Raw genomic sequence first — 27,847 nt, forward strand, 5'->3', positions numbered from 1 at the left:
CATTTAAACCATGCCCAATTGGCACTAAGGGGCCTAAAGTGTGCCAAGAAAACATCCCCCACACCATTACACCACCACCAGACTGCACAGTGGTAACAAGGCATGATGGATCCATGTTCTCATTCTGTTTACGCCAAATTCTGACTCTACCATCTGAATGTCTCAACAGAAATCGAGACTCATCAGACCAGGCAACATTTTTCCCGTCTTCAACTGTCCAATTTTGGTGAGCTCTTGCAAATTGTAGCCTCTTTTTCCTGTTTGTAGTGGAGATGAGTGGTACCCGGTGGGGTCTTCTGCTGTTGTAGCCCATCCGCCTCAAGGTTGTGCGTGTTGTGGCTTCACAAATGCTTTGCTGCATACCTCTGTTGTAACGAGTGGTTATTTCAGTCAAAGCTGCTCTTCTATCAGCTTGAATCAGTCGACCCATTCTCCTCTGACCTCTAGCATCAAAAAGGCATTTTCGCTCACAGGACTGCCGCATACTGGATGTTCTTCCCTTTTCACATCATTCTTTGTAAACCCTAGAAATGGTTGTGCGTGAAAATCCCAGTAACTGAGCAGATTGTGAAATACTCAGACCGGCCCGTCTGGCACCAACAACCATGCCACGCTCAAAATTGCTTAAATCACCTTTCTTTCCCATTCTGACATTCAGTTTGGAGTTCAGGAGATTGTCTTGACCAGGACCACACCCCTAAATGCATTGAAGCAACTGCCATGTGATTGGTCGATTAGATAATTGTATTAATGAGAAATTGAACAGGTGTTCCTAATAATCCTTTAGGTGAGTGTATGTGTAGATGAAAAGCCCAGTCAATAATCATGGTCAGATCAGTGTGATCAGGATACCTGCCAACCTCCAGACATGACAGCCTTAATGTCGACCAAACCTAAGAGTCTTCCCCCCCATGTGTCAACCCAGAGACTGTATTTCTTTTAATTCTGGAGAATGTCTAGTATATTATAGTTTTAGCATTAAACACTTGCTGCACAATATATCGCCGGAGCATCTTCATCGCAATCTGCTGTTGCACGATAGTCACATCGCAGAACAGTGAAATATCGAGCAAGTCAAATTAACTCAACCACCTCAACGTTTTTGCTGCTTGATAGAAAAGGAAAACTTGGACAGTTCTCATTTCAAGTTTGTCAGATGTAACATTATTTACTTTACATTTAGTTCTTAGATACACAGTTTGTAACTAGTGAGTGACGAGCAGGCTCTGCATGCACAGTGAACTACCAATCTCAATATTATTTTCAGTTGATAAATTCCTTTAGGATGCTCAATTATTTTCAAATAGAGCAACTGAAGTAATCTGGTAATCCTGTATTTTTTCATATCGAAATATATATTGCAGAAAAGAAAGTTAGTTTTTTCCATTATCCCTGGTGGAAATATTTTTTATCCAGGCTTTCAAGCATTCTGTATTTCTTTTTCTTTCATGATTTAGTCCTCCCTCCTCGTTGCGTCTTTGTTTGGGAAAGTTCCTCTTTAAATGTGGCAACTTTCAATACTTTTTGCATCTATCGCACATATCTGTGTAATCTATAATCTGCTGTTCATTACTTACTCTGCTGATATGATAGAACCCCAGACAGACGGACACAGAACCCGTTTGGGACTGTATAGATGAGACCTGTGCAAAACAAAACTTCACCTCAAATCCACATGGTAACTTCAGCAGCTCTGTGCAGCTCACATTCCCAACAGAGCAGGCTGTGCTTCATTTTTATATTGCAAAACTCTACCAGCTACGTTACGAGATCACAAACTGTCTGCCGCTCGCTTGATTCCTGTCACAGAGTCCGCCGGTGTCGCATCAGCTGGGTGGTGTATAATCGCGCCGACTCCACGCTATCAGTTATGCTACGTTAGTTTTTCCAATGTGTGAGAAAATTGATGTATGGCGTGAGAAAAGTGTCTCGCAAAGTCTCTCGCTCAATGTGTGAGAGTTGGCAGCTCTGGCGTAGTTATTTGGGAGACGCTCTGGGGTGATAGCTATCTAGCGCCCCCTACCCTTACCATAACCATCAGAACTGTTAAACCTTTATGCATGTGTTACGTCTGTGTGTCACTGCTGCTGTGTTTCTCCCTACATGTGTTACACTGTGAGGCGGGGGATTGGCTGGTCTTCGGCAAGTCTGGCTGATCCCGCCTCCCACATCCGACGATCCTGATTGGAGCGACGCACCAAACCTTCTCCAATCGCCGAGCTGCCTGCAGGACCGCCTTCGTACCTTCCCCCCTCAAATAGGCTGGTCTGCTGCTGGTTCGGGGCAGCTACCTTTTGCCATGTAGTTTGCCCCGACGCTGGTCCTAACTTTTGAACTGTGTGTGCGTGTCCTCAGAGAAAACAATCCTTTCTGTGTTTGTTAGATCTGTGTGTTACTGAGAGTTGGTAACTCACCTGGGCTGATCCCAGTAGTTGGTCTACAGACTTGGGCTAGGGGAAGCTCGTTCACTGATCACCCACACCTGTTAGTAAATACTTGTTTTAGTGACACTAGGTTTAGGGGTGCTGCGCTCCCTGTGTTTTTTGCTTCTGAACAACGGCTAGAGAGGTTTTTGTTTATTCCTTTTTTCAAGTAGTTTAGTAATCCCTCACATAGGAGGGATCTCTTTTTGTTATATTTGGTTCTTTGTTTTATGCAGCACCCACTTGCCCATTTTCTGTTTGACCATTTTGTGTGTATCAGACTGTTTAATAAATCTTTCCACCCATACCAAACCCATCTGGTTTATGTTTACGTCTCTCCTACCCCTAGAGAGCGGGAACGTAATCAACAGCGGTGCGGGTAGCTTTCGCCGGGCTCCTTTGTGTTGCTGCGTTGAAGCAAACGGTGGCGTTTCAAAGGGATGCTGAAGGGTACCTTTAGCGTAAAATAATTACGCTTTGTCAGCTTCGGTTATGACGCACTGAGATGAGAACGCGTTGAGTATTTACGTTTATTGTTACGCTGTGACGTCTGGTGGCCGAATGACAGGAGCACAGGAGGAAGTCAGATGACGCAGTATAAAAAGCGACATAAGAAGGTGGATGGATGGGTCAACTAAACTCATGACTTTGACTCAGCAGCCCGAACTTTGATTTCCATGACGACGTCTAAATCTGAGGCCATGCTTCTCAGCAGGAAACCAATGGAGCGCTTACGGTGCGTTCCGTTTACCTCAGGGGGTCGGAGCTGGGAGTGACGTCACACCCGAGTTGACGGCGTTCCAGTTACAAGTCGGGAAACCTCGCTCATTGTTTACAACTAGCCAGGTCCGCTATTGTTAGGTCGGTTGATAAGAAACGCATTGTGCGGTGTTTTTCCTCACACTGAACGCTGTAGCGACACGACCGCAGACAGCAGCTGGACGGCACTTTGTGTACGAACATTTCTATGAGACACAAGCACACAGAAGTGCTAATAAACAGCTTTCACTAATGCCGCGTTCCAGACCGGTCGGAACCGGGATATTTCCAAGTTAAAATATCCAATTTCCGACCTCAAAGCGTTTCAGGTGCGTGGTGGTGCGTGACGCCAAATGTAAATAATAAACATGGCTGACCACAGTTAAACCCTCAGCAGTGCACTTGGTGTTTACTGTATCACTGATTACCGTACGAAAGCACAAATTTACTCACCGATTTTGCTGAAACTGGATCATATTTGTTGGAAAATATGTCCTCGTTTTCTTTCTGATGTTTCCCGGCTGCTCTGCCTCAACTCTCTGATTTACTGACTTCCCTGATGGACACATAGCTTTGCTTGTTGCTGTAGCAAGTCAGCTAACTGCTGCTAACTAGCTGCCATTATCTAATTAGCTCAGTTAGCCTGCAACTACTGGTCAAATTAGCTCACGTTGCCCGTACTGGGAACTCTGAGCACCGGAACGTGTGTTTAGGTTTACACCTTTACTCAAACTCTGGAGGTTTTCAGGCCGGGGGCGGCGGTTTCCCTGCAGGGCATGATTGCGGGGGAGTGGCGCCGAGCGAGCGGGCCTCCCAGTGAACACAACATGAACAGGAACGAACACAGTCTCATTAGTTGACTCAGCCCAGTGACAAGAAACAAACTGGCAAGAAAACCACATTAGTGCTTTATTCCCAGTGCTCAAACTGACCCCTGTCGGTCTCGGAGGCTGCTCGGCCCCGGGTCTGGCTGCTCTGTTCACCCACTGGGAGCTGGAATCAGTCGGTACAGTCTGCATGACAGAGTGGGGGTGTAACCACAGTCAACTACTGGCTATACGCCGATCAACATAACAGAATTTATTTTTGTATCCTGATTACGTAACTGCGTTACACGTACTCCGTTACTCCCCAACCCTGGGCGTTCCATAGTACTTTTTGTAGTTGGAGGTCGGAAATTTCCCAGTTCCGAGTTGCCTGGAACGCAGCGGAACTGTTGAGCAGCCATCTTGGATCACAAAGTCGGGGTAGTGCGGTTCTCCCAGTCCGACTTAAGGGGGTGTTCCCATTGAAATTTCCGAGTTTGACCTTGGAAATTCCGACTTCCCATGTCAAATGGAACGCACCGTCACTCCGGGTAGGGAATGAGTCCTTACCCCAAGTGAAGGAGTTCGAGTACTTCGGGGGAGATTGGCCAGAGAATCGGAGCAGCTCTCGATCTCTGCCCTCCGGGGTCATGGAGGCTGGGTCATGATCTAAGGAACTAGATCGTGGGTCCATGTAGCCGAAATGGGTTTTCTCAGGAGGGTGGCTGGCTTCTCCTTTTGAGATAGGGTGAGAAGCTCAGTCATCCGTGAGGAACTCCGAGTAGAGTCTCGCTGCTCTTGTGTGCCAAAAAGAGCCAGTTGAAGTGGTTCAAGCATCTGGTAAGGATGGCCCCTGGGGACCTCCTTAGGAAGGTGTAGAGATTATACCTCCACACCGGCCTGGGAACACGTCAGGATCTCCCAGTCAGAGCTGGTTAATGTGTGGTTTGGGGTCCCCTGCTGGAGCTGCTGCCCCCACGACCCGACCCGTAGGCCTACTTAAGGTCCTGCACGCCTGTTGCTGGACTGACGCTCCTTTACGCCGTTTTGGGGAACGGTCAGCGTTTTATGACATTCAACCTATTTTGTCGTTTAGGATTGAACACGTCTGTGTGGTGCTTTTACAGGCAGCACACAAACTGAGAATCGGCAAAACAACACGTTGATTATGGGAACATCGACAGAGCAGCGTCGGCACTTGGTTAGCCTAGCTTAGCATAAAGGTTTTGTTTTGTTTTTTACGGATTACACAAACAAAATACAACATGTTACAACGTTTTAGGGGTGCTGGTAGGTGAATTTCTGAACTCTGAAAGGAGTCAGGCTAGTTGTTTTCCCCCTGCTTCAATCTGGGTACTCAATGCTGGGTACCCGTACTATACATTACTCAACATTCCCGGGTTCACCTTGCACCCAGACAGTGGAGAGCTATAGGCCTACTAGAGATTCTACTGCCTGTTCAGACTTGGTCTGACTACTTATGAGAGAGGAGAAACAGCCAGGTTCGCCAAAGTGCTTTATATTGGCATGGATCAATCAATCAATAAATAAATAAATCAATAAAAAAACAAATTTGACCATAAAATAGCAACAAAAAACTCTCAAACTGTGTTCAAAGACAAGGAGTAAAGGTTCATTTATAGTCGTGACTGCAAGCCTGGCGCAGGTCATTCCATAAGATTTAATAGATTTAATCTAGATTTAATCTGGAGCTTTCATTGACATCTCATGGTCATCCTCACTGGCTCAAGTCAGCTTTCACACTTGATGTCGTCTGTGATTATAGATTTCTTGCGGCGTCCCCAAACTGTTAGATATAAATGCTGCCTCTAGGTAGTTAATACACGTTTATTACACAAAGAACAGAACAGACTTTAGACAATGATGTTTTAAATAAAAGCATTCATTTGACTGTGTGAGACGAGCGTCCTCTTCAGACACAGGTACGATATTATGACTAAAAATTTGGACCTCTTTTCTTTCCTTGAGCATGCACTTTGAATTCTGCAGAAAATAAGAGAAATGAAGAAGAAAAGTAAACGCTTTAAGTGAGGAAAAGTTGCAAAGCTGTGGATTCACAGTTCAGCCACAACACCGACATGTGGATCCTCTGGAGGCCCGTCGTCCGCTCTCTCTGCCTGGTGGCGATCTTCACCTGGTAAGATGTCCCGTTCTTCTGTTGACCGTTTTCCTCTGTATTCATAAAAGAAACCTAAAGTTTCAATGATCAATCTTAAAAGTTTAGTGTTACGCTGATATTATTAGAACTTCAGTGTTTCGGCAGGTTCACAGTTTTGCATTTAATTATTTTTAAAACCACATTTAAGACCACATAGAAAGCAGTTTAATGTCATCAAGTATTTATTACTATATCACATTTTTTCAGAACTTCCCAGCGTTATATTTGTCTATTAATATACACACACACACACACACACACACACACACACGTTTACTGTTTTATTTATTTTCATTTTTATTTTTTAACACACACACTTTTACTGTTTTATTTTTTTATTTAAGACACACACGTTTACTTTTTTATATTTCATTAAAAAAAAAATTTTAATTTTCATTAAAAAAATTTTAAACACACTTACTGTTTTATTTTAATATTTCATTTTTATTTTTTACTTTATTTATTTTAATTAATTTTTATTTTTTAACCCACACACTTTTACTTTTTTTAATATTTCATTTTTATTTTTTGAACACACTTTTACTGCTAATTTCTCCCTTTCATGCCAATAAAAATGAATTGAATTGAAAAAATTGAATTAATAATAATTCCTAATGATATAATTCATTAAATTGACCTGGACCCAGATAAGTGGCAGAAAATTGAAGAATGCATTAACCAATAAAAATAAGATTTTTGCTCAAATCTTTATTCAACCATTCCGAGCTGACGAGCTTCCTGCAGCTCAATTCGCCGTCCCAACAGTCCCTCTGTGAGTTTACAGGTGCAGAGCATCTGACAGCCTGCAGTCCCACAAACTCTTATTACCTCCAAGATGCTGGTTTATTTCAGCTCGGCTCTTATTTACAACAGCTCCGTCCATCATCACAATCTGTCTCTTGATCTCAGTACAAACAGTTTGTAGAAAACTAACAGTGTCCATCAGATTTACATTTTAGTAAGAAAATATACAATGTTTTATTTACAAAGTGGCATCTGAGCAAAGCGCCGTACGTTTAACCTCCAGTGTTGATCCTTCCTGCTGCTCTGTGTTTCAGGTCAAGTCAAACTGCTCAAATGTTTCTTCTTCAGCACACTTTGGACCTACAAGAAACGCAAAAAGGTGTGAACTTCAATGTTCCCCGTCATCCACATCAGACGATCAGAACCTGCAGGATCGGGTCACCTGGAGAAGGCGGATATGGAGAGGAGTCCGAGCAGGAGCTCGAGGCTGTAGAAGCAGAGCAGGACGGCGCTGAGGAGGAACTCCAGCCGCAGGACGAAGGTCTGCAGCAGCAGGTAGTAAACAGCCAGCGCCGTACAGGGAACCAGGATGAGGAGCGACGCACACGAGGCCAGAGAGCGCTCACACAGGTTCCCCTTCCAGCCTGAACAACAGCACACTGAGGTCACATGACTGCAGTTTTATTATTTAGCCAGTTTAGTGAACTTTTCAGCCAGGAAAAAAAGAACGACGGCCAGTCTCGTTTTCAGCTTGAGATATTTTAGGATTTACACTCTGAAAGGGTTTCATTTGTCCCGCTAACTGAATAACACTGAATAAAAGTATTGGTACTCAGTTAGACAAAAAACTGATCAGCCTGGAAACGGTAAAAAAAAGTTGCACACCGTTTTCAGACTGAACCTGCTCGTGTGCTTAAAAATGTTACTGATCGCACAGATCAGGCGGGTGTTTCATTCGCTCACCGTAAAAGATCCTGAGAGTCTCCAGACCGAGGAAGAGCAGCAGCAGCACCACATCCAGAACCAGATTATCTGACGGGTAGGGCAGTAAAAGCCCTGCACACAAGAAACGGAAGAAAGATTAAGTTTATGTGTCCAAAAGTAGAAAAGCTTGAACTTAACCCAGAGGCGCGAGACCTCTGACATGTATAGCAATCGTAAGCTGCTTTGGATAAAAGCGTCAGCTAAGTGAATAAATGTGATGTAATGGAAATAAAGATTCTCTGACCTGCCTGAGGACAATAATTAAATATAATTTAAATTACTATATGCTGATTATACTTCAGAGTCTAATGAGATTTGTATGAACGTCCTCTCAGTAGGTGATTTGGACCTCCAGCATGGGGCTCTTGATGCTCTACTTTAAGGAATAAACACCCAAATCTTTCCTCGACACTTTTGTGGCTCAACATAAACTGCGTAAACAACGTAAACTGGGTTTTAACCCATTTCAGTAGAATAATCTGCATCGTTATACTCTCCCAGTGACATATAGCATCTTAAGACAGCAGATGTATATTTTTTACTTGCATTCTGCAGAACACTGATTTCTAAAGGAGAAGCCTGGTTTTAGTGATCGAGGGGAGGCGATTAGAGAAACCTGCTCCTGGAGAACGCTGATTTCTTGGTCTTGTATTTGAGTAACTGGGTTTCTAATCAGCTGGGAAGAATTTAAGATTTCTCTTTTGTATTTTTGTCTTTTCTTGCCAGGAGTCTGCCTGGATTTACAGGTCAAAATGTGGAGATTAACTGAAAACTTCACCAGGCTTAACTGTTAACGTGTTAGACCTTATAGAGCAGAAGTATCACAGCAAAATGCACCAAACTTCACATGACCACTATGAACAAGACACACATCAGCAGCAAGTCGCGCCAGTTTTACTTAAAGCTGCCACAATAAAAAGGACAAGTCACAGCCTCCCGTTAAACGTGTTCACATTTAATGAACACGATATTCTCTTAAGGCGAGACACAGCTGCTCAAAATGATGATTCTGTTTCAATCCGTCAGTTTTCAGATTTTAAGTTATTTTGCAACTATTTTCATCAGACTTTCATAACATGTAAGAAACAGTTTGTTTTCTAGAGGACAATGTTAGTTCATATTAGAGCCCGACCGATTTATCGTTTTGCAGATATAAGCTACTTGCACATATATCTGCATCTGCATTTATAACAGCCGATATATTTATAATTATTATTATTTTTTTTTTATTAACACATACAAACAACTTTTTACGTTTTATTTACTTATTTAATGAAATAGATTTTTCTGTAATTTATACGTAGCTTTGGCAATATTGTCATACATTCATGCCAATAAAGCTGAATTGAATTTGAATATGATTATTAAAAATAAGAAACAGAGAGTCGGATCCTTCCCTCAGGTCCTGAGTGTTGCATAGTTTTCCCAGCTCAGAGCCGGTGTTCTGACGATCTATGCTGTCCTATCGAAAAATGCCACCTTATGTGTTCCCATTTCCAATCCCATAAAGTTATAACTCTCACAGTATTATGACATCTTCTGTTTTTTTTATTATATTATAACATCATTTCAGGGGCAGCGTATTCAGCATATCAAGCTCCCACTACAAAATCTTTTTATATTGCACCACTACTCACTCCATGTGTACTGTAAGGAGATGGGGAGCATGTTGAAATACTATATGAAGCCATCTTTATTTAAGATATCAGGGGTAGCGTGTTCTGATTTTATTTTTTGATGTTGCTGACGATCAGCCGCTGTCTCGACTGCATGCACAACAGCAAGGTGGCACAGATTTATGGGCGTGGAAACAAACCACGCTTGTGGGTCATACGCATGCGCAGAACCGCTAAGTAGCGCATCTCGATGGGTAGCAGAAATCGACAGAACACCGGCGCTGCCAGAGCTACGGTGAGGAGCTCCTGGTAGCGCTCACACACGTTTTTCACCGCCCTCTCTGGGCTCAGCAGCGCGTTTAACGTTTCGGTAACCTGGTGTTGGAGGCTACGCTGCTGACAGACGTGATTGTAGATTTATTTCTGAAACAGTTTGGCAGTTCTAGCGACCGGTCCTCTCATTTCTGTCTAATTTATTACTTCTAAATATTTTCTAACATCGCCAACAGCAGATAACGCTGCCTTGTTGCTAAATTAGCCACAAAGCTAATGCCGGTGTTCTCTCACACTTTAATTTAAGCAGATTAAAATGACCTCTAAAACACTGCTGCTCGCATGACTGAGCTCGTAAATATGCAAAAACATAATAACGGTAAGACAGGACAAAATCCAGCACGAATACATAGGTGTCATTTACACTGGGGACGCTGGGGACATGTCCCCGCCACCACTTTTTGAAATGGCTGATTTTGGAAAGCGTTTGCTAAAAGTTCTCTGAAAAATAGCTTGCAACAAGAAATGTTAAATAACAAATAAAGCTTATTTGAGAAAGGTTTACTTGCACAATAGGAAAAGAAGAAATGCAATGTAAATATAGAAGAAACAGATCCGCCTTGTCCAAAAAAAAGTAACTTAGGCTTAAAAAAAGCAAGCTGCTGATCACTGCATTGTATTCAAGATATTCTGAATTGTCAGCGGCCACATGAATTTTGTTTCCCTTCATATAAATAAAAACATTTACATGAGTGGATGACGTGACAAAAGGACCAGGAGTCCTTGGATTAAACACATCAGGTGAGATAGATTTCTACGTGGAACTTAGCTAAGTTATCTAGCTAGTAGCATCATAGCAGCAAGAAAGCAATAAACATTAGCTAGCTTTACTGCGCTAACATTCTTGACTTGCAAAATTATATTTTAAATTGACCAACATCATGTGTGTAATTCAGGGCTCAATTTTAACGGGATAAAAAGATAAGTTGTCTCTCGCCATTCACTACCTTACATATTTTTTCTGAAATAAGGTCCCATGAGCCGGAAGCGGAAGTGAGTGAATTAGGCTTTCTGTGTACTTTTCACTTGCTGTTTTGGTTTAAGGCGACTTGTTACATTATGAGTAAATCCATAAAAAAAAAAAACATATGATAAAAACCGTTATGCAAATGTCTACCCATTTGGTTTATTATCAATAAAACCAAAATAAATCCATCTGACTCTTATTAATGAGCTGGAAAATGGATTTGGGTGATATGCAAATCAGCGCATAATTAATGAGGAAATACTTTATTTGCATATCAAAAACATAAAAAGTTGTACATTTTTAAAAAAGCTATTATTTCTGTATAATTTCAGCTTGTAAGGTTTCACTGTGATGTGAGTAAAGTTGTGGGGGGGGGCAGTTTGACCCGTGTCTCGACTTAATACTTTGACCGAGTTCATCGTGTCTGGCTTTCAATCCTTCTGGACAAGTGTAACACCAAGCTGCGTCCAGCAGATGTCGCCACACTGACTGCTTCCAAACAGCCAACTGCTTTGTGAACTTCATCACTAACGAGGTGCAGTGCAGACGGCGGAAGCTGCGCGGCTTCTTACAGACCTTTGTAGATGAACATCAGAATCTCCGCCAGGCAGAAGGCAGCAAAGTACCAGCTGTTCAGGTAGAAGAGGACCTGCAGAGGAGTGGACGAAAGCTGAAGAAAGAGCGAGTCAAGGACAACAGAGGGACACATCAGTAACACACAGACGGACAGCTCTGCATCAGCTTCACGTGAAGGATACGATCGGTTGGATCCCTGCAGAAAGAGACAGAAAATACAGCCGTTAGAGGCGAACTCATGTCTCAATGTTACATCTATACGGTTATACAAGAGTAGTTTTTCTCTGACGATCAAAAATAACAAATTAATATACTGAGCAGGCGGGTGAGGAGAAAGCCCAGGCAAAGGCTCGTGTATTATCTCTAAAAGTATCTTTAATTTTACTTTATTGGAGTAAATGTTTGGAAAACATCAGTATTAACTGAAGAAAGTTTATGAAAGAAACTATGAAATTAAGGAGCTGACGGGCTGCAGGGACTGTCAACACTGACTTGTTTGTTAATATGGGTGGTGATGGAGCAGTGGTTAACACACATGTCTTTGGGTTCAATTCCCCACTGTGAGACATCCACCATTGTGTCCCTGAGCAAGACATTTAACCCCTCATTGCTCCAGAGGCGTGCGACCTCTGACATATACAGCAACTGTAAGTTGCTTTGGATAAAAGCATCAGCTAAATGAGTAAATGTAAATATCTTGTGAAATCATTAACATTTATATAGATAATATAATGTTTATATGTGTTGTCATTATCACCCAGCTCTGCTCAGATCATCTGACATATCTGTACAATCACCGCGCAATCAAACATATTTATTATTAACTCTATACTGCTGAATATATTTACATTTATTCATTTATCTGACGCTTTTATCCAAAGCGACTTACAATTGCTGTACATACCTCCTGCCCTGTGAAGCTTTTTTTTTATTAAATATATATAAAAAATTAAAATAAAACACAGTTTTTCACATTTTACACTCCGATGACAAACTCATCAATAGCGTCAGTTTCTTCGGTGGCAGCAGTCGTGGACGCAGTAATAACCGCAGTAGTAGAGATTCCAGTATGTTACCAATTATATTCGCGCCAGTGGTGGAAAACACAACATTTAACTAGAATAGGAGAGAAGAGACTTTATTGATCCCACACTGGGGAAATTCACTTTTTGCAGCAGCTCCAGATACGAAAATACACATTAAAGAAAAACTAGAATAGAAAAATACAAGATGTCATAGAAAGTGGTCGTTCAGAGGTGGACAGTAACTAAGTACATTTACTCAAGTACTTTACATAAGTACAAATTAGAGGTATTTGTACTTGAGTCACTTTCTACTTCTACTCCATCTCAGAGGGAGATATTTTTACTTCACTACATTTATCTTTACTTTAAAAAGTCAGATTTTTACACACAAAGCTAAAAGTTTATAAAATATGAAGTTTAGTTATAAATTAATCTCTAAACAGTTCATAAAAGTACCGCTTGTGCATTAGCTGATTGGTAAAAGCATGAAGATTTGCTGCTTTACCTGTTCATTATTTTAATGTGTTTTTTAATAATTTTGAGGTTTTGACTGGCAGAACAAACATTTCTCACTATTTTCAGAAGGTTTACAATCGATGAACAGAGACAATAATCAGCAGATTGATCCAGAATGAAAATAATTATTAGCTGCAGTCCGATAAAAACAATTAGAGCAAGAAAACCCTGAATGCATGTGGAATAATAATCTAATGATCTAAAATAAATGACTGTAATTTCTCATTCTCCGTTGAGTACTTTTAAATACTTCAAGTACATTTTCCTGATTATATTTACATACTTTTACTTAAGTAACATTGTCAAAGCAGTACTTTTACTGGTAGCAGAGTATTTTTAAAGGTACTTCAGTAGAAAAACAGCTTTGTTAGCAGCTGTCTGTAACAGTGTAAGTTAGTTTCTGGTTAAGGTTTTGAACTTTTTGTGTAACGCTGTAATGTTAAACTGTCTGTATCTGATATTAACACGCGATAATAACGTGAATTAGAAGCTAACACACCGGCTAACTTTACAGCACGCAGGCGGAGATTACGACCGTTTCTCTGCAGGTGTTCGTGGCTCGCGGTTCATTGTTGAACCATCACAGCTGCTCAACAGTTTTTATTGTAAAACTCGCTTTTAGCCTCTATTTGCGTGTTTGTTTGGCAGAAATAATGTGGGACTTACCGGGCGCCATGTCGGATTGTCATGGAAACAGCTTGGGAGGAAGTGACTCTTCTTCTTCTTCTTCTTCTTTAACGGCGGATTGCAAACATCTTTTAAGTGCATACCGCCCCCTGCTGTACTGGAGTCTGTAACATCACATCACTCAGCTATCAACCTCAATAAGGTGCTCTCATATTCTGCTCACCAGCCCAGTGTCTTTAAGAAATTTAAATAATGCCTTCCTGGTGATTCTTACACCCTTTTCTTCTCCTTCTGTTCCCAACACCCCCATCAGATTCCAGTCCCGCCCTGCTTCCTGAACCCTGTCTTGAAATATCTGTCTTTCCAACTCAAACAATATGCAGTGCAAAATGATGTTCAACATTTTCTTTAACCCCACAGTTTACACACTTTTCACTATTCCTTTTCCCCAATAAAAACAAGGTGCCATTCAGTCCTGTGTGATCTACTCTCAGTCTGGTCATAATAATTTCCTCCAGCCTGCTCCTTTCGCTATAATTTATATTACTGACAGACTTTTGTATTTTATAGTAACTCCTTCCTTTCCTGTCTTCCTCCCACCATTTCTGCCATATTTCAGTACCTTTCTTCTTAATGGCTGTTTTTCCTTCTCCTTCTCCTAGAGGTATTTGAACTGTTATTTCCTTTTGTAATGCCTCTTTTGCTAGTTTGTCTGCAATCTCATTTCCATTTCCTCCCTCATGAGCTGGCACCCAGCAAAACTGAACATCTATCCCTCCCCGATGTAATCTTAATAAGATGTGAAACATTTCTATCAGTAGGTCATCTCTGACAGATGTCATTGGCTGAATGCTTTTAATAACTGCTAAGGAGTCTGTGCATAATATCACCCTATCAGGTCTGACCTCTTCAACCCACTGTAATGCTATAATAACTGTATGCTGTATATACGGATAGCCTATCTGATAATCGTTTTGAGATATTTATTTTGAATTCTGGTATATTTATTCCAATTCCCACACATTCCTGTTTGTTTTTAGATCCATCTGTATAGATTTTTAGATAATAATAATAATTTATTTTTTCCAATGTTGTTTTTGCTGCTGCATCATATACTATGCAACCATAATCTATTGATGACCTCATGCATGCTCTATATATGTCAGTTAGTGACTGTTTATCTGCACCCCAGTCACATCCCGCCACCGCTCTCAGTAAATTAATAACTTGTTTGCATTTAGTTTCCAATTGCTTTATGTGTGTTTTCCATGTGTACTTACTATCAAACCACAATCCCAAATTCTTAAATTCATTTACTTTTTCCATTGGCTGCTGATATAGAAAAAGCTTTTCTACATGACACTTTCGCTTGTTTGTGAACACCATATAACAGGATTTGCTTGTTGATATTTTAAATCCCCACTTGAATGACCACTTCTCTACTTTCCCTATTGCTTTCCTAATGTTCTCTAACACATATGTCTCATTTCTTCCTCTCATCCATACGGCCCCATCATCTGCATAATGCTCAGTGTCTCTTCTTCGGTTTTACACTAAACCGGAGCAGGTTTCACTGGCTGCCCCCTGCAGGCCGTATGTGGTACTGCTGCCCCTGCTGAGCCAGAGGAGGGAGAAGTACTCAGCTCATTTACTAAAGTACTACTACTACTGCTGTACCAGAGGTGGGAGAAGTACTCAGCTCATTTACTAAAGTACTACTACTACTGCTGTACCAGAGGTGGGAGAAGTACTCAGCTCATTTACTAAAGTACTACTACTACTGCTGTAACAGAGGTGGGAGAAGTACTCGGCTCATTTACTAAAGTACTACGACTACTGCTGTACCAGAGGAGGGAGAAGTACTCGGCTCATTTACTAAAGTACTACGACTACTGCTGTACCAGAGGTGGGAGAAGTACTCGGCTCATTTACTAAAGTACTACGACTACTGCTGTAACAGAGGTGGGAGAAGTACTCGGCTCATTTACTAAAGTACTACGACTACTGCTGTACCAGAGGAGGGAGAAGTACTCGGCTCATTTACTAAAGTACTACGACTACTGCTGTACCAGAGGTGGGAGAAGTACTCGGCTCATTTACTAAAGTACTACGACTACTGCTGTACCAGAGGTGGGAGAAGTACTCGGCTCATTTACTAAAGTACTACGACTACTGCTGTACCAGAGGTGGGAGAAGTACTCGGCTCATTTACTAAAGTACTACGACTACTGCTGTACCAGAGGTGGGAGAAGTACTCGGCTCATTTACTAAAGTACTACGACTACTGCTGTACCAGAGGTGGGAGAAGTACTCGGCTCATTTACTAAAGTACTACGACTACTGCTGTACCAGAGGAGGGAGAAGTACTCGGCTCATTTACTAAAGTACTACGACTACTGCTGTACCAGAGGAGGGAGAAGTACTCGGCTCATTTACTAAAGTACTACTACTACTGCTGTACCAGAGGTGGGAGAAGTACTCGGCTCATTTACTAAAGTACTACGACTACTGCTGTACCAGAGGTGGGAGAAGTACTCGGCTCATTTACTAAAGTAAAAGTACTACTACTACTACTACTACTTCTGCTGTATCAGTGGTGGAAGAAGTACTCAGAAGTTGAAAAAAACCCACATTACATATAATAATTTTAAAAGTATAATTTTCAAAAGGGTGAAATAGAAAATAAAACATAAAATATTTTTTACATCACCTGTTGCATCTGGTAAAAAATGTTGATTACTTTACACAGGATCAAAGTAATTTGTGTAACATTATAAAACATAAGGGGGCGGCGCAGTGGTACAGTGGGTGGTACAGTGGTTGGCACTGTTGTGTCACAGCAAGAAGGTCATGGGTTCAAACCCCTGTTGTCCCGGCCTTTCTGTGTGGAGTTTGCATGTTCTCCCCGTGTGTTCTCTCCAGGTGCTCCGGCAAAGACGTGCAGGCTAGGTTGATGGGTGTCTCTAACAATTGTCTTAGGTGTGAGTGGTTGTTTGTCTGTGGACTGGCGACCTGTCCAGGGTGTAGCCCTGCTGACGATGGATGGATATAATACACAAAGTTGTACAATGAAATGAAAGTTTGTAGTCCTTTCAGGCAACACACATGTAACATATCACCTACTTCTATATATAGAAGAATAGGGATATATATGCAGTTATTTATGAACATGCACGCAAACACCCAGGAACTAATTCTGCAGTGGATATTTTTACATGTGCATCTGAGGGAATAAAACATGAACAGCAGTAACAAGATAGTGATTATAATGTGGTTTGATATACTCATGTGTAGCTTATTTTATAATGAAATATCATATAATCTGAAGGGATGTGAATTTGCATTCTTGCTAAACATTGGCATATTTACATCTTATATTTTTATTCTGACCTTCATTAACGTGCCTTGTCCATAAAATAAAGTAATAAAAAAATGTAAAACTAGTAACGACACGTTTGGAGTTTAAATGGGTTAAATATACCTGTATGTTACATTTAATGTGGTATAAAGAATTCCTGTTATTTAACTTCTGTGGATATATAAAAGAAATGTTACAACAAAGTGTTCACTTTGTACTTTTTGCTAATGTGATGTGCTTCGACGTCTGCAAAGCGTTTAGAACTACAACACCCAGCTGCCTTTTACGGCTCGCTGATTGGCCAGAGCCGTGCGAGGGTTTACGTGGCATTGCTGTGTCCGCGCACGCTCAGTCGAGCTCTCTCCCGGCAGGAAGATGGTGTCTGTCAGGATGCGGTCGTGTGTGTTGTCACTTTTACTTCTCAACGTTTTCTACAGCGTCGTCTCCTCTTTGTACTTTCACATCGGAGAGACCGAGAAGAAATGTTTCATAGAGGAGATCCCGGACGAGACGATGATTATCGGTGAGTTTCAGCGGCGGCGGGAAGTCTCAGGCTAATGCTAACTGCTAGCTCTCCAACTTTAGCTCAGTTAGCTAATCGGCTAACTGAGCTAAAGTTGGCTCAGTTAGCCGATGAAGTCCACGAACAGATCTGTTGATTTACAGCTCAGTAAAGAGTATTTAGTCCGAAACGGCGTTACGTATTTTCATTTCTCCTCCGTGTTAAAACATGCAGCGGTATTTGTCATGTCAGTGTAGCTAAATAAAGAGTTTAAAACTACTCCGGAAACACATTAAGATCCTGTAAAGTAAGTTGACTCAAGTGTTTGACATGTTGAAGGTCCTGGTTCATGTTTCACACTAACTATTCACAGCAAATGCAGGTGTTTGCTCACCTGACTGGCCTCTAACAGCTCACCTGTATGAATGGTCGAACCATACGCTGCTTTTTAAGTGGCTGATATTTAGATGGCTGATAAGTAATGTGTAGTTTTGTTATTCAGTATAATCAAATCTTCATGTTATCTCAGCATTAACGTGTTGGTTTTTTTTTTATGAATGATACAGAAACATATTTTGGGTTCTGCTGTGGATTTTGCTGATAGTGACTTGATTCATAATATTACAAAGAGTCCAGACCTGCTCTGTAATAAAAGTGGAATGAATTGGAGAGATATAAATAAAGTTGAATTTAATTCAGCTGCATTATTCTCTATAGTATAACTATATATATATAAAACACCAGTAATGGTGATAGATTTGAGCTGCTGTCATTTAGGAGAAACTTGTTCGCTTTTAGGTATCGCCAGATCTCAACCAACTAGTAACCAGTCAAGTTTATTTATAAAGCGCATTTAAAAACAACCAAAGTGCTGAACAAAGTTATACCAGTGAGTTAAGCTGTAGTTCATCACTCAACACTGACAGGAAGTCTTGAACTTCTCTAAATACCTGTGGGGGAGCCTGCACATAGAGAAGTACTCTGTGCACACAGTAAAAGCCAGAACAGACTCCATACTACTGGTGTAGTTTTGTATTGATCATGTGATAACTCCCTCCCAGCTCCTGGAGTGACCTCTGACCTCTGGCAAACACTACATTTCACCTTTTGTTATAAATAAAGGATCACAGCATCACTGTTAGGGATAGAAGTACACATTTAATCAATAATATAATGCTTAAGATGTTGAATGAAAGTCACTTATTTCTTCAACAAAATAAAATTTTTAACCTATCATCCATAGAGCTTGCGAAATTAAAATTAGCATCACCAGCGAGCAGCTTTGTCGAAATGAGACGACACAATATTTGACAAGTTTGTCTGTGTTGCATCAGCGTACGAAAGCACGCCTGTCCTCGTCTAACAAACAGCTGCAGCGCCTCTGCGTGGCATTTTAACAATCACATCATGTTTCTTGATTTAAAAACACACAGTCGCCGGTGTAACGTGAACCAGGCTGTTAACTGTATTTGTGACAAAATTATTTTAACTCACAAATCCACTTTTCAAAGCGTCTGATTTATTTAGAGAGACCATGAGATGCGGGCTTTGGGCTGAGATGAGGAGAGTTTAACTTGCCGTCTTTCTCTGCAGGAAACTATCGGACTCAGCTGTACGATAAGCAGACAGAAGAGTACCTGCCGGCCACTCAGGGTCTGGGGATGTTTGTGGAAGTCAAAGATCCTGATGACAAGGTGAACAGAAAGATCAAACGCTGCACAACGTGAACAGCAGAAGTAACGTCTGCTGCTTTTAACTGGTGTGTTTCCTGCAGGTGATTCTGTCTCGGCAGTACGGCTCCGAGGGAAGGTTCACCTTCACATCACACACACCTGGAGAGCATCAGATCTGTCTGCACTCCAACTCCTCCAAGTTCTCCCTGTTTGCTGGAGGCATGCTGGTGAGGAGGCATCTCTCAGATTCTGTTCACACATTTTGTTTCTACCTTAAGTTGGATCTTTAAAGCTGCTTTCAGATACAAAGAAACTGTGTCCTGCTGTTCACAGTACTATTTTCCTCCAGTGCCTCTCATTTTAGCTCCTGTGTATGTTGTACATAACCAGATAAGCGTAAGTTATTTGCTCACAACTGCAGCTCTATTTGCCTGAAGCAGATTTGACTCCATTTAAATGTTATGTTTATGTTCAGTGTTGGTTTTTAATCGTAACACGTGTCTCTGTGTGTTGCTACGTTATGTACTGTTAGATTAATAAAATGGTACTTCATTCATTACTTACTGCTGGACTTGTGTTGCAGAGGGTTCACCTGGACATCCAGGTGGGCGAACACGCCAACAACTACGCTGAGATTGCCGCCAAAGACAAACTGACGGAGCTGCAGCTGAGAGTCAGACAGCTGGTGGAGCAAGTAGACCAGATCCAGAAGGAGCAGAACTACCAGAGGGTCAGTCCTTGGTGTTGTTCAGACTGCAAATCAGATTTGTTCCTAAGATCAGATCTGTAGGACCGACTGATACTGCAAGACAGCACCGCCCTATCTGCTTGGGTTGCGTGTGGTAATGCCGGATGTGTTACAAGCCGTGTTTCCATCTAATTGTCATGCGAATTATGAGCGTACTTTTGAAATGTCCTCAGAAATGTGTTTCAAGCGGGCAAGTTGCTACCAGCCATGTCTCCGCACGTTATGGGAATATCCGGTGTTATGCTGAGTTTTGCGTGCACCTCCAGATAATGTTTTTAAACGCTATAATATCCTTTGTTCATCAATGGGGATAAATGATTTGAAGTATTTTATGAACGTTTAGAGTCACTAATATTTTATTGCACTCAGTAGAGGCAGCGTTCAGCAACAATATGCGGTGATAACCCCGTTTGATCAGTGTGCAGAGCAAAGGGTCTGAAAAGGACCTTTAAGAGGTGAATGCATAATTCGGCAGAACAGCTGATGAAGGCTACCTGCCCAGATCTGCGTCCACCTCTTTTCTCAGCACAAATGAGCGTTAGCAGCCGCGAGCTGCAGGAAATTCTCAGCAGGCGTGCAGAACTCTGCACAACCGGGCGAGACGCCGACAGCAAAAACAGCTGATCAGACGTGAGTTACGAGTTCGCTGCGTTAGAACTTATTCTCCCGTTTAGCGCATTTACTCTTTTTCCACAAAAAACCACCTCAACTTATTTGTGAAATTAAGAATTTTTTTTTCGAATTTTGCCGTTTCCATCAAGTGGAAAAAAATGAACAAACAGAGAAATGTATCTTTTTAGATAAACAGATGTTGACAAAGTTTGACTTTAGGGACCTAATTGGAAGTTGGAAAAAGGTAATAAATTGCAAAATATCTCAATATATTTAAAATCGAATGGCAACATAAATATGGTGATAATATCGTATCGTGGGGCCTCTGGTGATTCCCACCCCTACTTCAAATGAGGCTTACCGTTCAGTTTCTCTGGACCTGCCCCTCAGGATCACAACGTTAGTCCAACATCGCCGAGCCTGCTAGCCACATTAGCCGCGCAATATGCTAATGCAAAGTTAGCTAACCTTTTCAAATAAACAATAAAGCAACACTCACAGCTTCCGAGTTTGAAGTCGGGTCTCGTACAGCCCACGGCGATCCATCCTTGAACCGTTACAGAGCTCGTTACGGTTGTGGAACTTCTCGTTTATTAATTTAACACGCTCTGAAGGGTACAGTATGAACACTGCGGTTGTTGCGGTGATTGCCTTCCTCCGCGGGAGGCTTGACCAATAGCGCGGTATTTCAATTTTGCGGTTATCTCGTCAGCCCTTACCAGACTTTCTAAAATCTTTCTGGTTATTTGGGCTGGCAGCATGTACAGTTGCAGGTCAAATGTTTTAGTCAGGGACACTTTGTGGCAGTTTGGGGATTTCAGTCATTTTTGTTAAAGATTGTGACCCAAAACCCTCATTAAAGGCAGTTTCCACTGGAGTGGCGTTGAACTCCTGGACTGTCAGATGAACCTGAATCCTGCCAGAAGTTTGTTGATTCCAGCCGACCAGACATGCGAAGAAAGACTAGCTGTGCGGTCGATATAGTTTTGTTAATTTTCAGAAGACTTGTAATGAATTTGTTAAAGAAACAAAGTGTGTTTTCAGTTCCTTCTGTTACAGAACGTTAAATGTCCGTCTGTCCTCTCTCAGTACCGTGAGGAGCGTTTCCGTCAGACCAGCGAGAGCACCAACCAGCGGGTCCTCTGGTGGTCCATTGTCCAGACCCTCATCCTGGTGGCCATCGGCATCTGGCAGATGAGACACCTCAAGAGCTTCTTCGAGGCCAAGAAACTGGTGTAACTTTTCTCCTGGGAGTGTGTGTGTGTGTGTGTGTGTGTGTGTGAGAGTGTGTGTGTGTTTGTGTGTTTGGCCTCTGCTGATTGATGCAGTACCGAGTGGCGGCGCTCGCTTCTGTTGGAGGAAGAGCTGCTGAGGAGACGGGACGCAGAGAAATCCAGCTGCGAGATTCTTCTTGAAAACAACATCTTTAGTTAATTATTATTCTAATTATTATAACTGTTCACATCGCCGTCATCTCCAGCCCGGTCTGTAATGAGCCCCTCACATTTGCAGTAGACTATCAGGGAAAGTGCGACAACTCTATTTATTACCCAGATAGCTTTGCCACAAAACTACCAGGCAGATAATTATGAGAAGAATTTGATTTGTGTTTTTTAAATTGATTTGCCCCTTTTTCTTCCTCGTTAACTCGCTGTGAAGAATACATGATGTGTTACTGGCCACTAGAGATTCAGAGCCGAGCATTAAAGAGCCAACTGTTTACATGAAATGGTTTGAAGCAAACGCCGTTTGGCCTCTGAGCCACAGCAGAACTTATGATCTGGTTCGTCTGCGTTTTACGTCACGCAGGAACGTCTTAAGTTCGGACTTTGCAACAGCGTGAACGTTGACTGAAAACAGCGTCACTCGAGGTCGTTATGAACAGTTGATGGAGAATAGAAGGCGTCTCTATTAGTTTCCCCTCCAAACTTTCCTTTCTTTGTTGCTTTTGTTGAGTCTGCTGCGCGTCTTGATGTGCTGCCCCCACCGTTCATGGGACGACCTGCATCTCGTGGAAGTGTAGTGTTTATTTCTGAGGACTAACTAGCCATGAACTCGTTAAATATAAGTATATTGGAGCTTTTAATTTTGCCACCAGCTGTTAAATACTGAAGCAGAATATAAATCTAGTCGGCGCCCAGACTGACTACTGACTACTCGAACAAGTGGAGAGAACAATCCATCAAAGCGCTCTCAAGATTGACACTTCTGTTCTTCGTGACGGCGTAAGATTCCTCTTTTATTTTCTCTTTATTGGTTTTTCCGTTTCTTTCTGCGTGCGAGTGAATCTGCATTTTTACTGTGTCCAAACTGAATGTATGTTTCTGTTTGTCTGACTCTGGCTTGGTGTTGGTTTGCTGGTGGAGGCACCAACACAAACAGGAATGTTCAGAGGGGCCCTTTGGATTCCTGAGATTAGTCTGGTCGCTTAGGTCCTGAGACCTTTTGGTTAAAAAGCGGGTTTAGATGTCGGCGCCTTCGTTAATCCTACCAGACGAGAACTGGCTCGGTAGCTTTTATCAGCCGTTGGCTCCAAACGTTCCCAGAGACGCCTTCCTGTGTGGCTCTCTGTTTTCTTTTCCAGAAACCAGTCGCTTAAAGGAAAAGCATCACGTGCTGTGTCTCCTGGATTAAAGGAATATCAGTCAGGACTGGAACCAAACAACCTCGCGCTCCCTGCTGGCGGCGCCTGAAACGTTTAAACTGATGACTTTTCAAAAAGCTAAAAAAAAAACCCAGTGAGCAGATCTACTGAAGAAAAACAATCTGTTAAATTCCTGCGTCAGCCAAAACCTCAAAGACCCGAATTTACTAAATATTAGTCGTATAGAGCTTCCACATGATTTTGTTAGCGAGAAATGAGCAGAGTTGTGGGATAAATCTGAACCCGAGGAGTGAAATGAAAATGATTTTAAAGAAACTTTAGAGACAGACGGCCGATCGCAGGTTTTCACCTCTCCAGCTCTTGAAGTGTTTTTATTCCTTCCTTATCCTCTGGTGGTTTGTGTTGAACAGTTTTATGTTGCTGGTAGATGTTTTTTTCCTGGGTTAGAATTGAAAATCATTTTGGTTTAGGCTGGACGAGGGGCTTGGATTTATTTTATTTTTCAGAGAGATTTTGTCCATGTGAAATCTTGCACTCGAAATAAAGTTTTGTCACATTTGGTTTAAATGATTTTTGAGTTTCTTTTATTCTTATTTTCTATCGTCTGTAACTGATTGTGTTTTAAGGAAAATATTTAGTTTTATACTTTTCTGCTGTATCCTCGGATGATCTGTTTTGTGTAATGCAGTATTGATGGGCATAAAGTTTTTCACTAAACATTTAAACTCGACTACATTTATGCCAACAGTATGAGTAACAACTTCAGTATTTCTCTCCCATCATTTTAATTGCGGCAGTGCAGAGAATCAAACATTGTTTATTATAATTTCTTTAGTAAATAATATTAATTTACACAGCGCTTTTCAAAACCGAGTCACAAAGTGGTTCATGTTGTTGAACCAGGATTAAAACATTTCAGGGGGAAAATAAAATGAAGTACAATAATTAAAAATATAAAGTGGAATAAAATACCCATCAGTAATATAAGAGAAAACCAATAATAATTGAACACAAACATGTTTTTCTTATTAATAAAGTACACAAACGAATACATCTATTAAGTCTTAAAAATATTTCTTTTGTATGTTTTTCTTTTTTGCAGGTGCTGTGTTGGTTAATGTTAGTATTTCCTCCCTGGAAAATGTTCCTGCTTCATAGACTGCTGGGTAGTTTAATCTTCATGCGTCGTATTTTATGAAAGACACAGGAAGTGGAGCGGAAAGCACAGTATTCTCCTCTGAAATGCTTTGCAATATCACACGAACAATTAAAATCAAATTAAGTTCAAGCACCTCAAGATTGTACTGAAGAACAATAACTGAATAATACAGAGCACTGCATGCCAAACACACACAGAGGAGTTCCTACCCACAGGCCATCACTCTGAGGAACAGTTAACTGGAGAGACAGTGTCACGAACAATCGCTGTGACTCTGAGTCTGACGTCCATTATAGCAACAGAATGGTGTTCAGATCGTATACAGTACTGTGCAAAAGGCTTTGGCCGGTGTGGAAAAATGCTGTAAAGTAAGAATGCTTTCAAAAATAGATTATATAAATAGATTAAATGCAAAATGACCGAACAGAAGAAAAAAATGTATATCAAATTCTTCTAGGAACGCTTGCACAAAGTCGGTTTTTGTAGGCGTATCGTCGTCAGGTGTGTGATCATAAGTTCAATATGTAGATTGAAACCTAATCAGAAACTGAAACAGAAACGGCTGCGTAGGAGGAATAAAACTGGGTGAGGAACGATAACAGTACAAGGAAAAAACTGCAGCAAATTATGGATGGATTTAATCTTGTCCAGATGGTTAAAGGACCGACACGGATCACAAACAATTGTAGCACCCAAATTGACCTAATCTTCACCAATCATCCTGAATGGATCACAAAATCGTACAATATGTTAACTGGTCTCTCAGATCATAACATGGTGCTGATAACAAGAAAATTAACCAGAAAGCGATTTTCAACCTATTCCGGAAAAAAGGAGTTCATTGGCATTCCAAGGAGCAAATAGGAACAATTTCACACAGCAATAAGAAATATGAACTGGGACGCTCTACTATTGGACAATGAACTGGAAATAATTAGTCAGAAATTCACTGACAAAAATTAATGAATTTGCAGTGACAAACACAAAAACAGAAAGTGTTCTTTTCCCTGGCTCAGTGATGATATCAAACAATTACTGAAAGACAGAGACAATGCCCTTAAAAAAGCCAATAAGTCAAAACTATCTTGTGACAGACTAAAATTTGCTTCGTTATGGAATAAAGTCACAAGACAACTACGAAAAGCAAAGGCAGACTTTTTTATCACAATGATTAAAAACTGTCATGGAAACTCAAAAGCTATTTGGGAACAGATCAATAAACTAACAGGTAAAACTTCTTCCAGTAATAATTCAATACAGCTAAAGAACCATGGCATGCTTTTGCAGGATCCATCTGCTGTGGCACAGACACTAAACGAGTATTTCGTTGATTCTGTTGAGACCATAGCCAGATGTTTCCCTGTGAAATATAACAAGCTACCTGTTCAGATTTGTTAATTGAGCCCCCACTATATCCAAAATCTGTATCCATATCTGATGCGGAAAAGGCAATTACACAGCTTAAGTCTTCAAGAGCAAAAGACGTAGGATTGGATTTAGGGCTAACCATTCTACAGAGACAGCAACATGTTATTTTCTGGAAAAGGTTGAATCAAATATGGACAAAGGAGGGATAGTGGGAGAAATCTTTTTAGACCTTCGTAAAGCAGTCGATACAGTTAACCATTCAGTTTTACTGCACAAACTTGATGCATTTAATTTTTCCTCCAAATTTATTAGCCTCATTAATTCATACCTTTCATCTCGTTCACAAAGTGTCAGAATTGACCAATATAATTCTGCCCCCTTACTATTATCAACTGGTGTTCCACAGGGTTCAATTATAGGTCCAATTCTTTTCAGTTTATACATTAACGATTTACCATCGTGTGTAAGAACTGTGACACTTTGATGTATGCAGATGACACAGTTATCTTGGAGAAAGATTACAGGTCGTCACAGAATACAAATATGTAGGATTACATATAGACTCAAACCTCAATTTCAAAACTCACATCAAAAAAGTTAGTAATAGGATTAAGTTCAGTCTAGCAAACTTCAGATTCATCAGAGATTTCCTTTCAACTGAAGCTGCTAAATCATATTTCTTTTCCATGATTTTATCTCACATAACATGTTGTTTAATAAGCTGGTCTAATACTCACTCTACAACAATAAAACCATTAGAAACATTATACAAACAAGCATTAAAAATACTTGATAAAAAAACATACCATTACCGCCACTGTAGTATTCTGAGGAAATATCAGTTACTTACCTGGGAAAATCTCATTAAATTCCAAAACATCTGTTTAATTTATAAAGTCAGACATGGTTTAGGATAACCAGAGGAGCAGTGAGGGAAGACTGCATTATCCCCCGGAGAAAAACAGCTTTTGGTCAGGCTGTCTTCTCCGTAAGAGCAGCTCAGCAATGGAACACAGTGCCTGAAACCATCAGAGAGTCTTTGTCATTCTTCACATTCAAACAGAATGCAAAAAAATGGCTTGTAGAGAGCCACACTTGTGGGCACTAATGCTTTCTATGAGCATTTAAATATTACATTATTAATTTACATGATGAATTGTATTTCTTAACCATAATGTTTTGTATGTAATTTTATCTTGTGATTTTATACCTGTGATTATCTTTAAGGCTGCCTTATTTACACCAGTCTGGGGGACTACCGACGAAAATTAGCACTTTTTAGCTAACTCGGGTACATTTACATTGTTTTAATGTTGTGTTTAACGTACACTGTCCCCTTTCAAATAAAGAAAGAAAGAAAGAAAAAAGAGGAAGTGGGGACAGGACATTGCAGAGCGACCGGTCTCCCTCTCTTACGCACGGATCCGTGACGATAGAGAAATATAGAGCTTAATGTCAATAAACATGCTATGCTGTCAGTATTTTAGAGACGTTATTCAACAATGCATCTTGCCGCACTCATTCTGCTTCCTGGGCACCATCATCACGCAGGACCTCAAGTGGGAGCTGATCATCACCTCCCTCACCAACAAGGCCCAGCAGAGAATCTACTTCCTGCGGAAGCTGAAAAAGTTCAGCCTGCCAAAGACAATGACGGTTCACATTCACCACCGCCATCATTGGGTCCATCCTCACATCCTCCTCTCTGCACATGTAAATATTATTTGATTTCATGTCATGTGCAAACCTGGAATACTGCACATATTTCTTGTCAATTGCTAATCCTTGTTGTTCTATATTTGTGTATTTTGTCAATATATATATTATACAATATCCTCTTCTGCTGCAATATGTCTGCACAACACAAATGCAGAGTAATGAACATGTAAATCTCTGCCACCTTATTCTTTCTCTGCACATGTTTGTATTATTCTTCTCTATTCTTTTATTCCTCTTATATAACTATGCTCAGATTGTCAATGTTTGCACGTGCTTGTTAATTACCCTGTAAATTTTGCACTCTTTTTCCATTAGTGTTGAAGCGTTCTTGTAATTTTTGTATACTTTACTTTTTGTTTATTTCTAATTTTCTTGATGTTCATGTGTACTGTAAGCAGCAATTCATACCAAGGCAAATTCCTCGTACCTGTAAATTACTACTTGGCAATAAAGCTCTTTCTGATTCTGATCCTCCAATGTCTAGTCCTGCTTATCATCCCCGTTCCCGTCTGCCTCGGTCTGCTGCCTGCTTCCTACAGCCTTCCCAG

The 27,847-nt window shown here is 41.0% G+C and overlaps 2 protein-coding genes across 2 annotated transcripts; one reads left to right on the forward strand and one right to left on the reverse strand.

Moving 5' to 3' along the window:
• Positions 1–6,855: 6,855 nt before the first annotated feature.
• Positions 6,856–13,650, reverse strand: tmem216 (transmembrane protein 216). The gene is made up of 6 exons (XM_038700288.1): positions 13,595–13,650; positions 11,570–11,583; positions 11,388–11,481; positions 7,875–7,967; positions 7,354–7,555; positions 6,856–7,271 (listed from the first exon to the last, which is right to left on the reverse strand). Exons 1-6 carry the CDS (start codon positions 13,602–13,604, stop codon positions 7,256–7,258), a joined length of 429 nt encoding a protein of 142 aa, XP_038556216.1. The 5' UTR covers positions 13,605–13,650; the 3' UTR covers positions 6,856–7,255.
• A 3,604-nt stretch (positions 13,651–17,254) lies between these two features.
• LOC119888491 (transmembrane emp24 domain-containing protein 9) lies at positions 17,255–23,623 on the forward strand. The gene is made up of 5 exons (XM_038699064.1): positions 17,255–17,436; positions 19,009–19,109; positions 19,190–19,315; positions 19,672–19,818; positions 21,538–23,623. The coding sequence occupies exons 1-5, from the start codon at positions 17,289–17,291 to the stop codon at positions 21,685–21,687; spliced, it is 672 nt and encodes a 223-aa protein (XP_038554992.1). The 5' UTR covers positions 17,255–17,288; the 3' UTR covers positions 21,688–23,623.
• Positions 23,624–27,847: the final 4,224 nt, after the last annotated feature.

Source organism: Micropterus salmoides, unplaced genomic scaffold (genome assembly GCF_014851395.1).
Source record: "Micropterus salmoides isolate LMB-PRFRI ecotype aquatic unplaced genomic scaffold, ASM1485139v1 Ms_hic_scaffold_5, whole genome shotgun sequence".
NCBI lineage: Eukaryota > Metazoa > Chordata > Actinopteri > Centrarchiformes > Centrarchidae > Micropterus > Micropterus salmoides.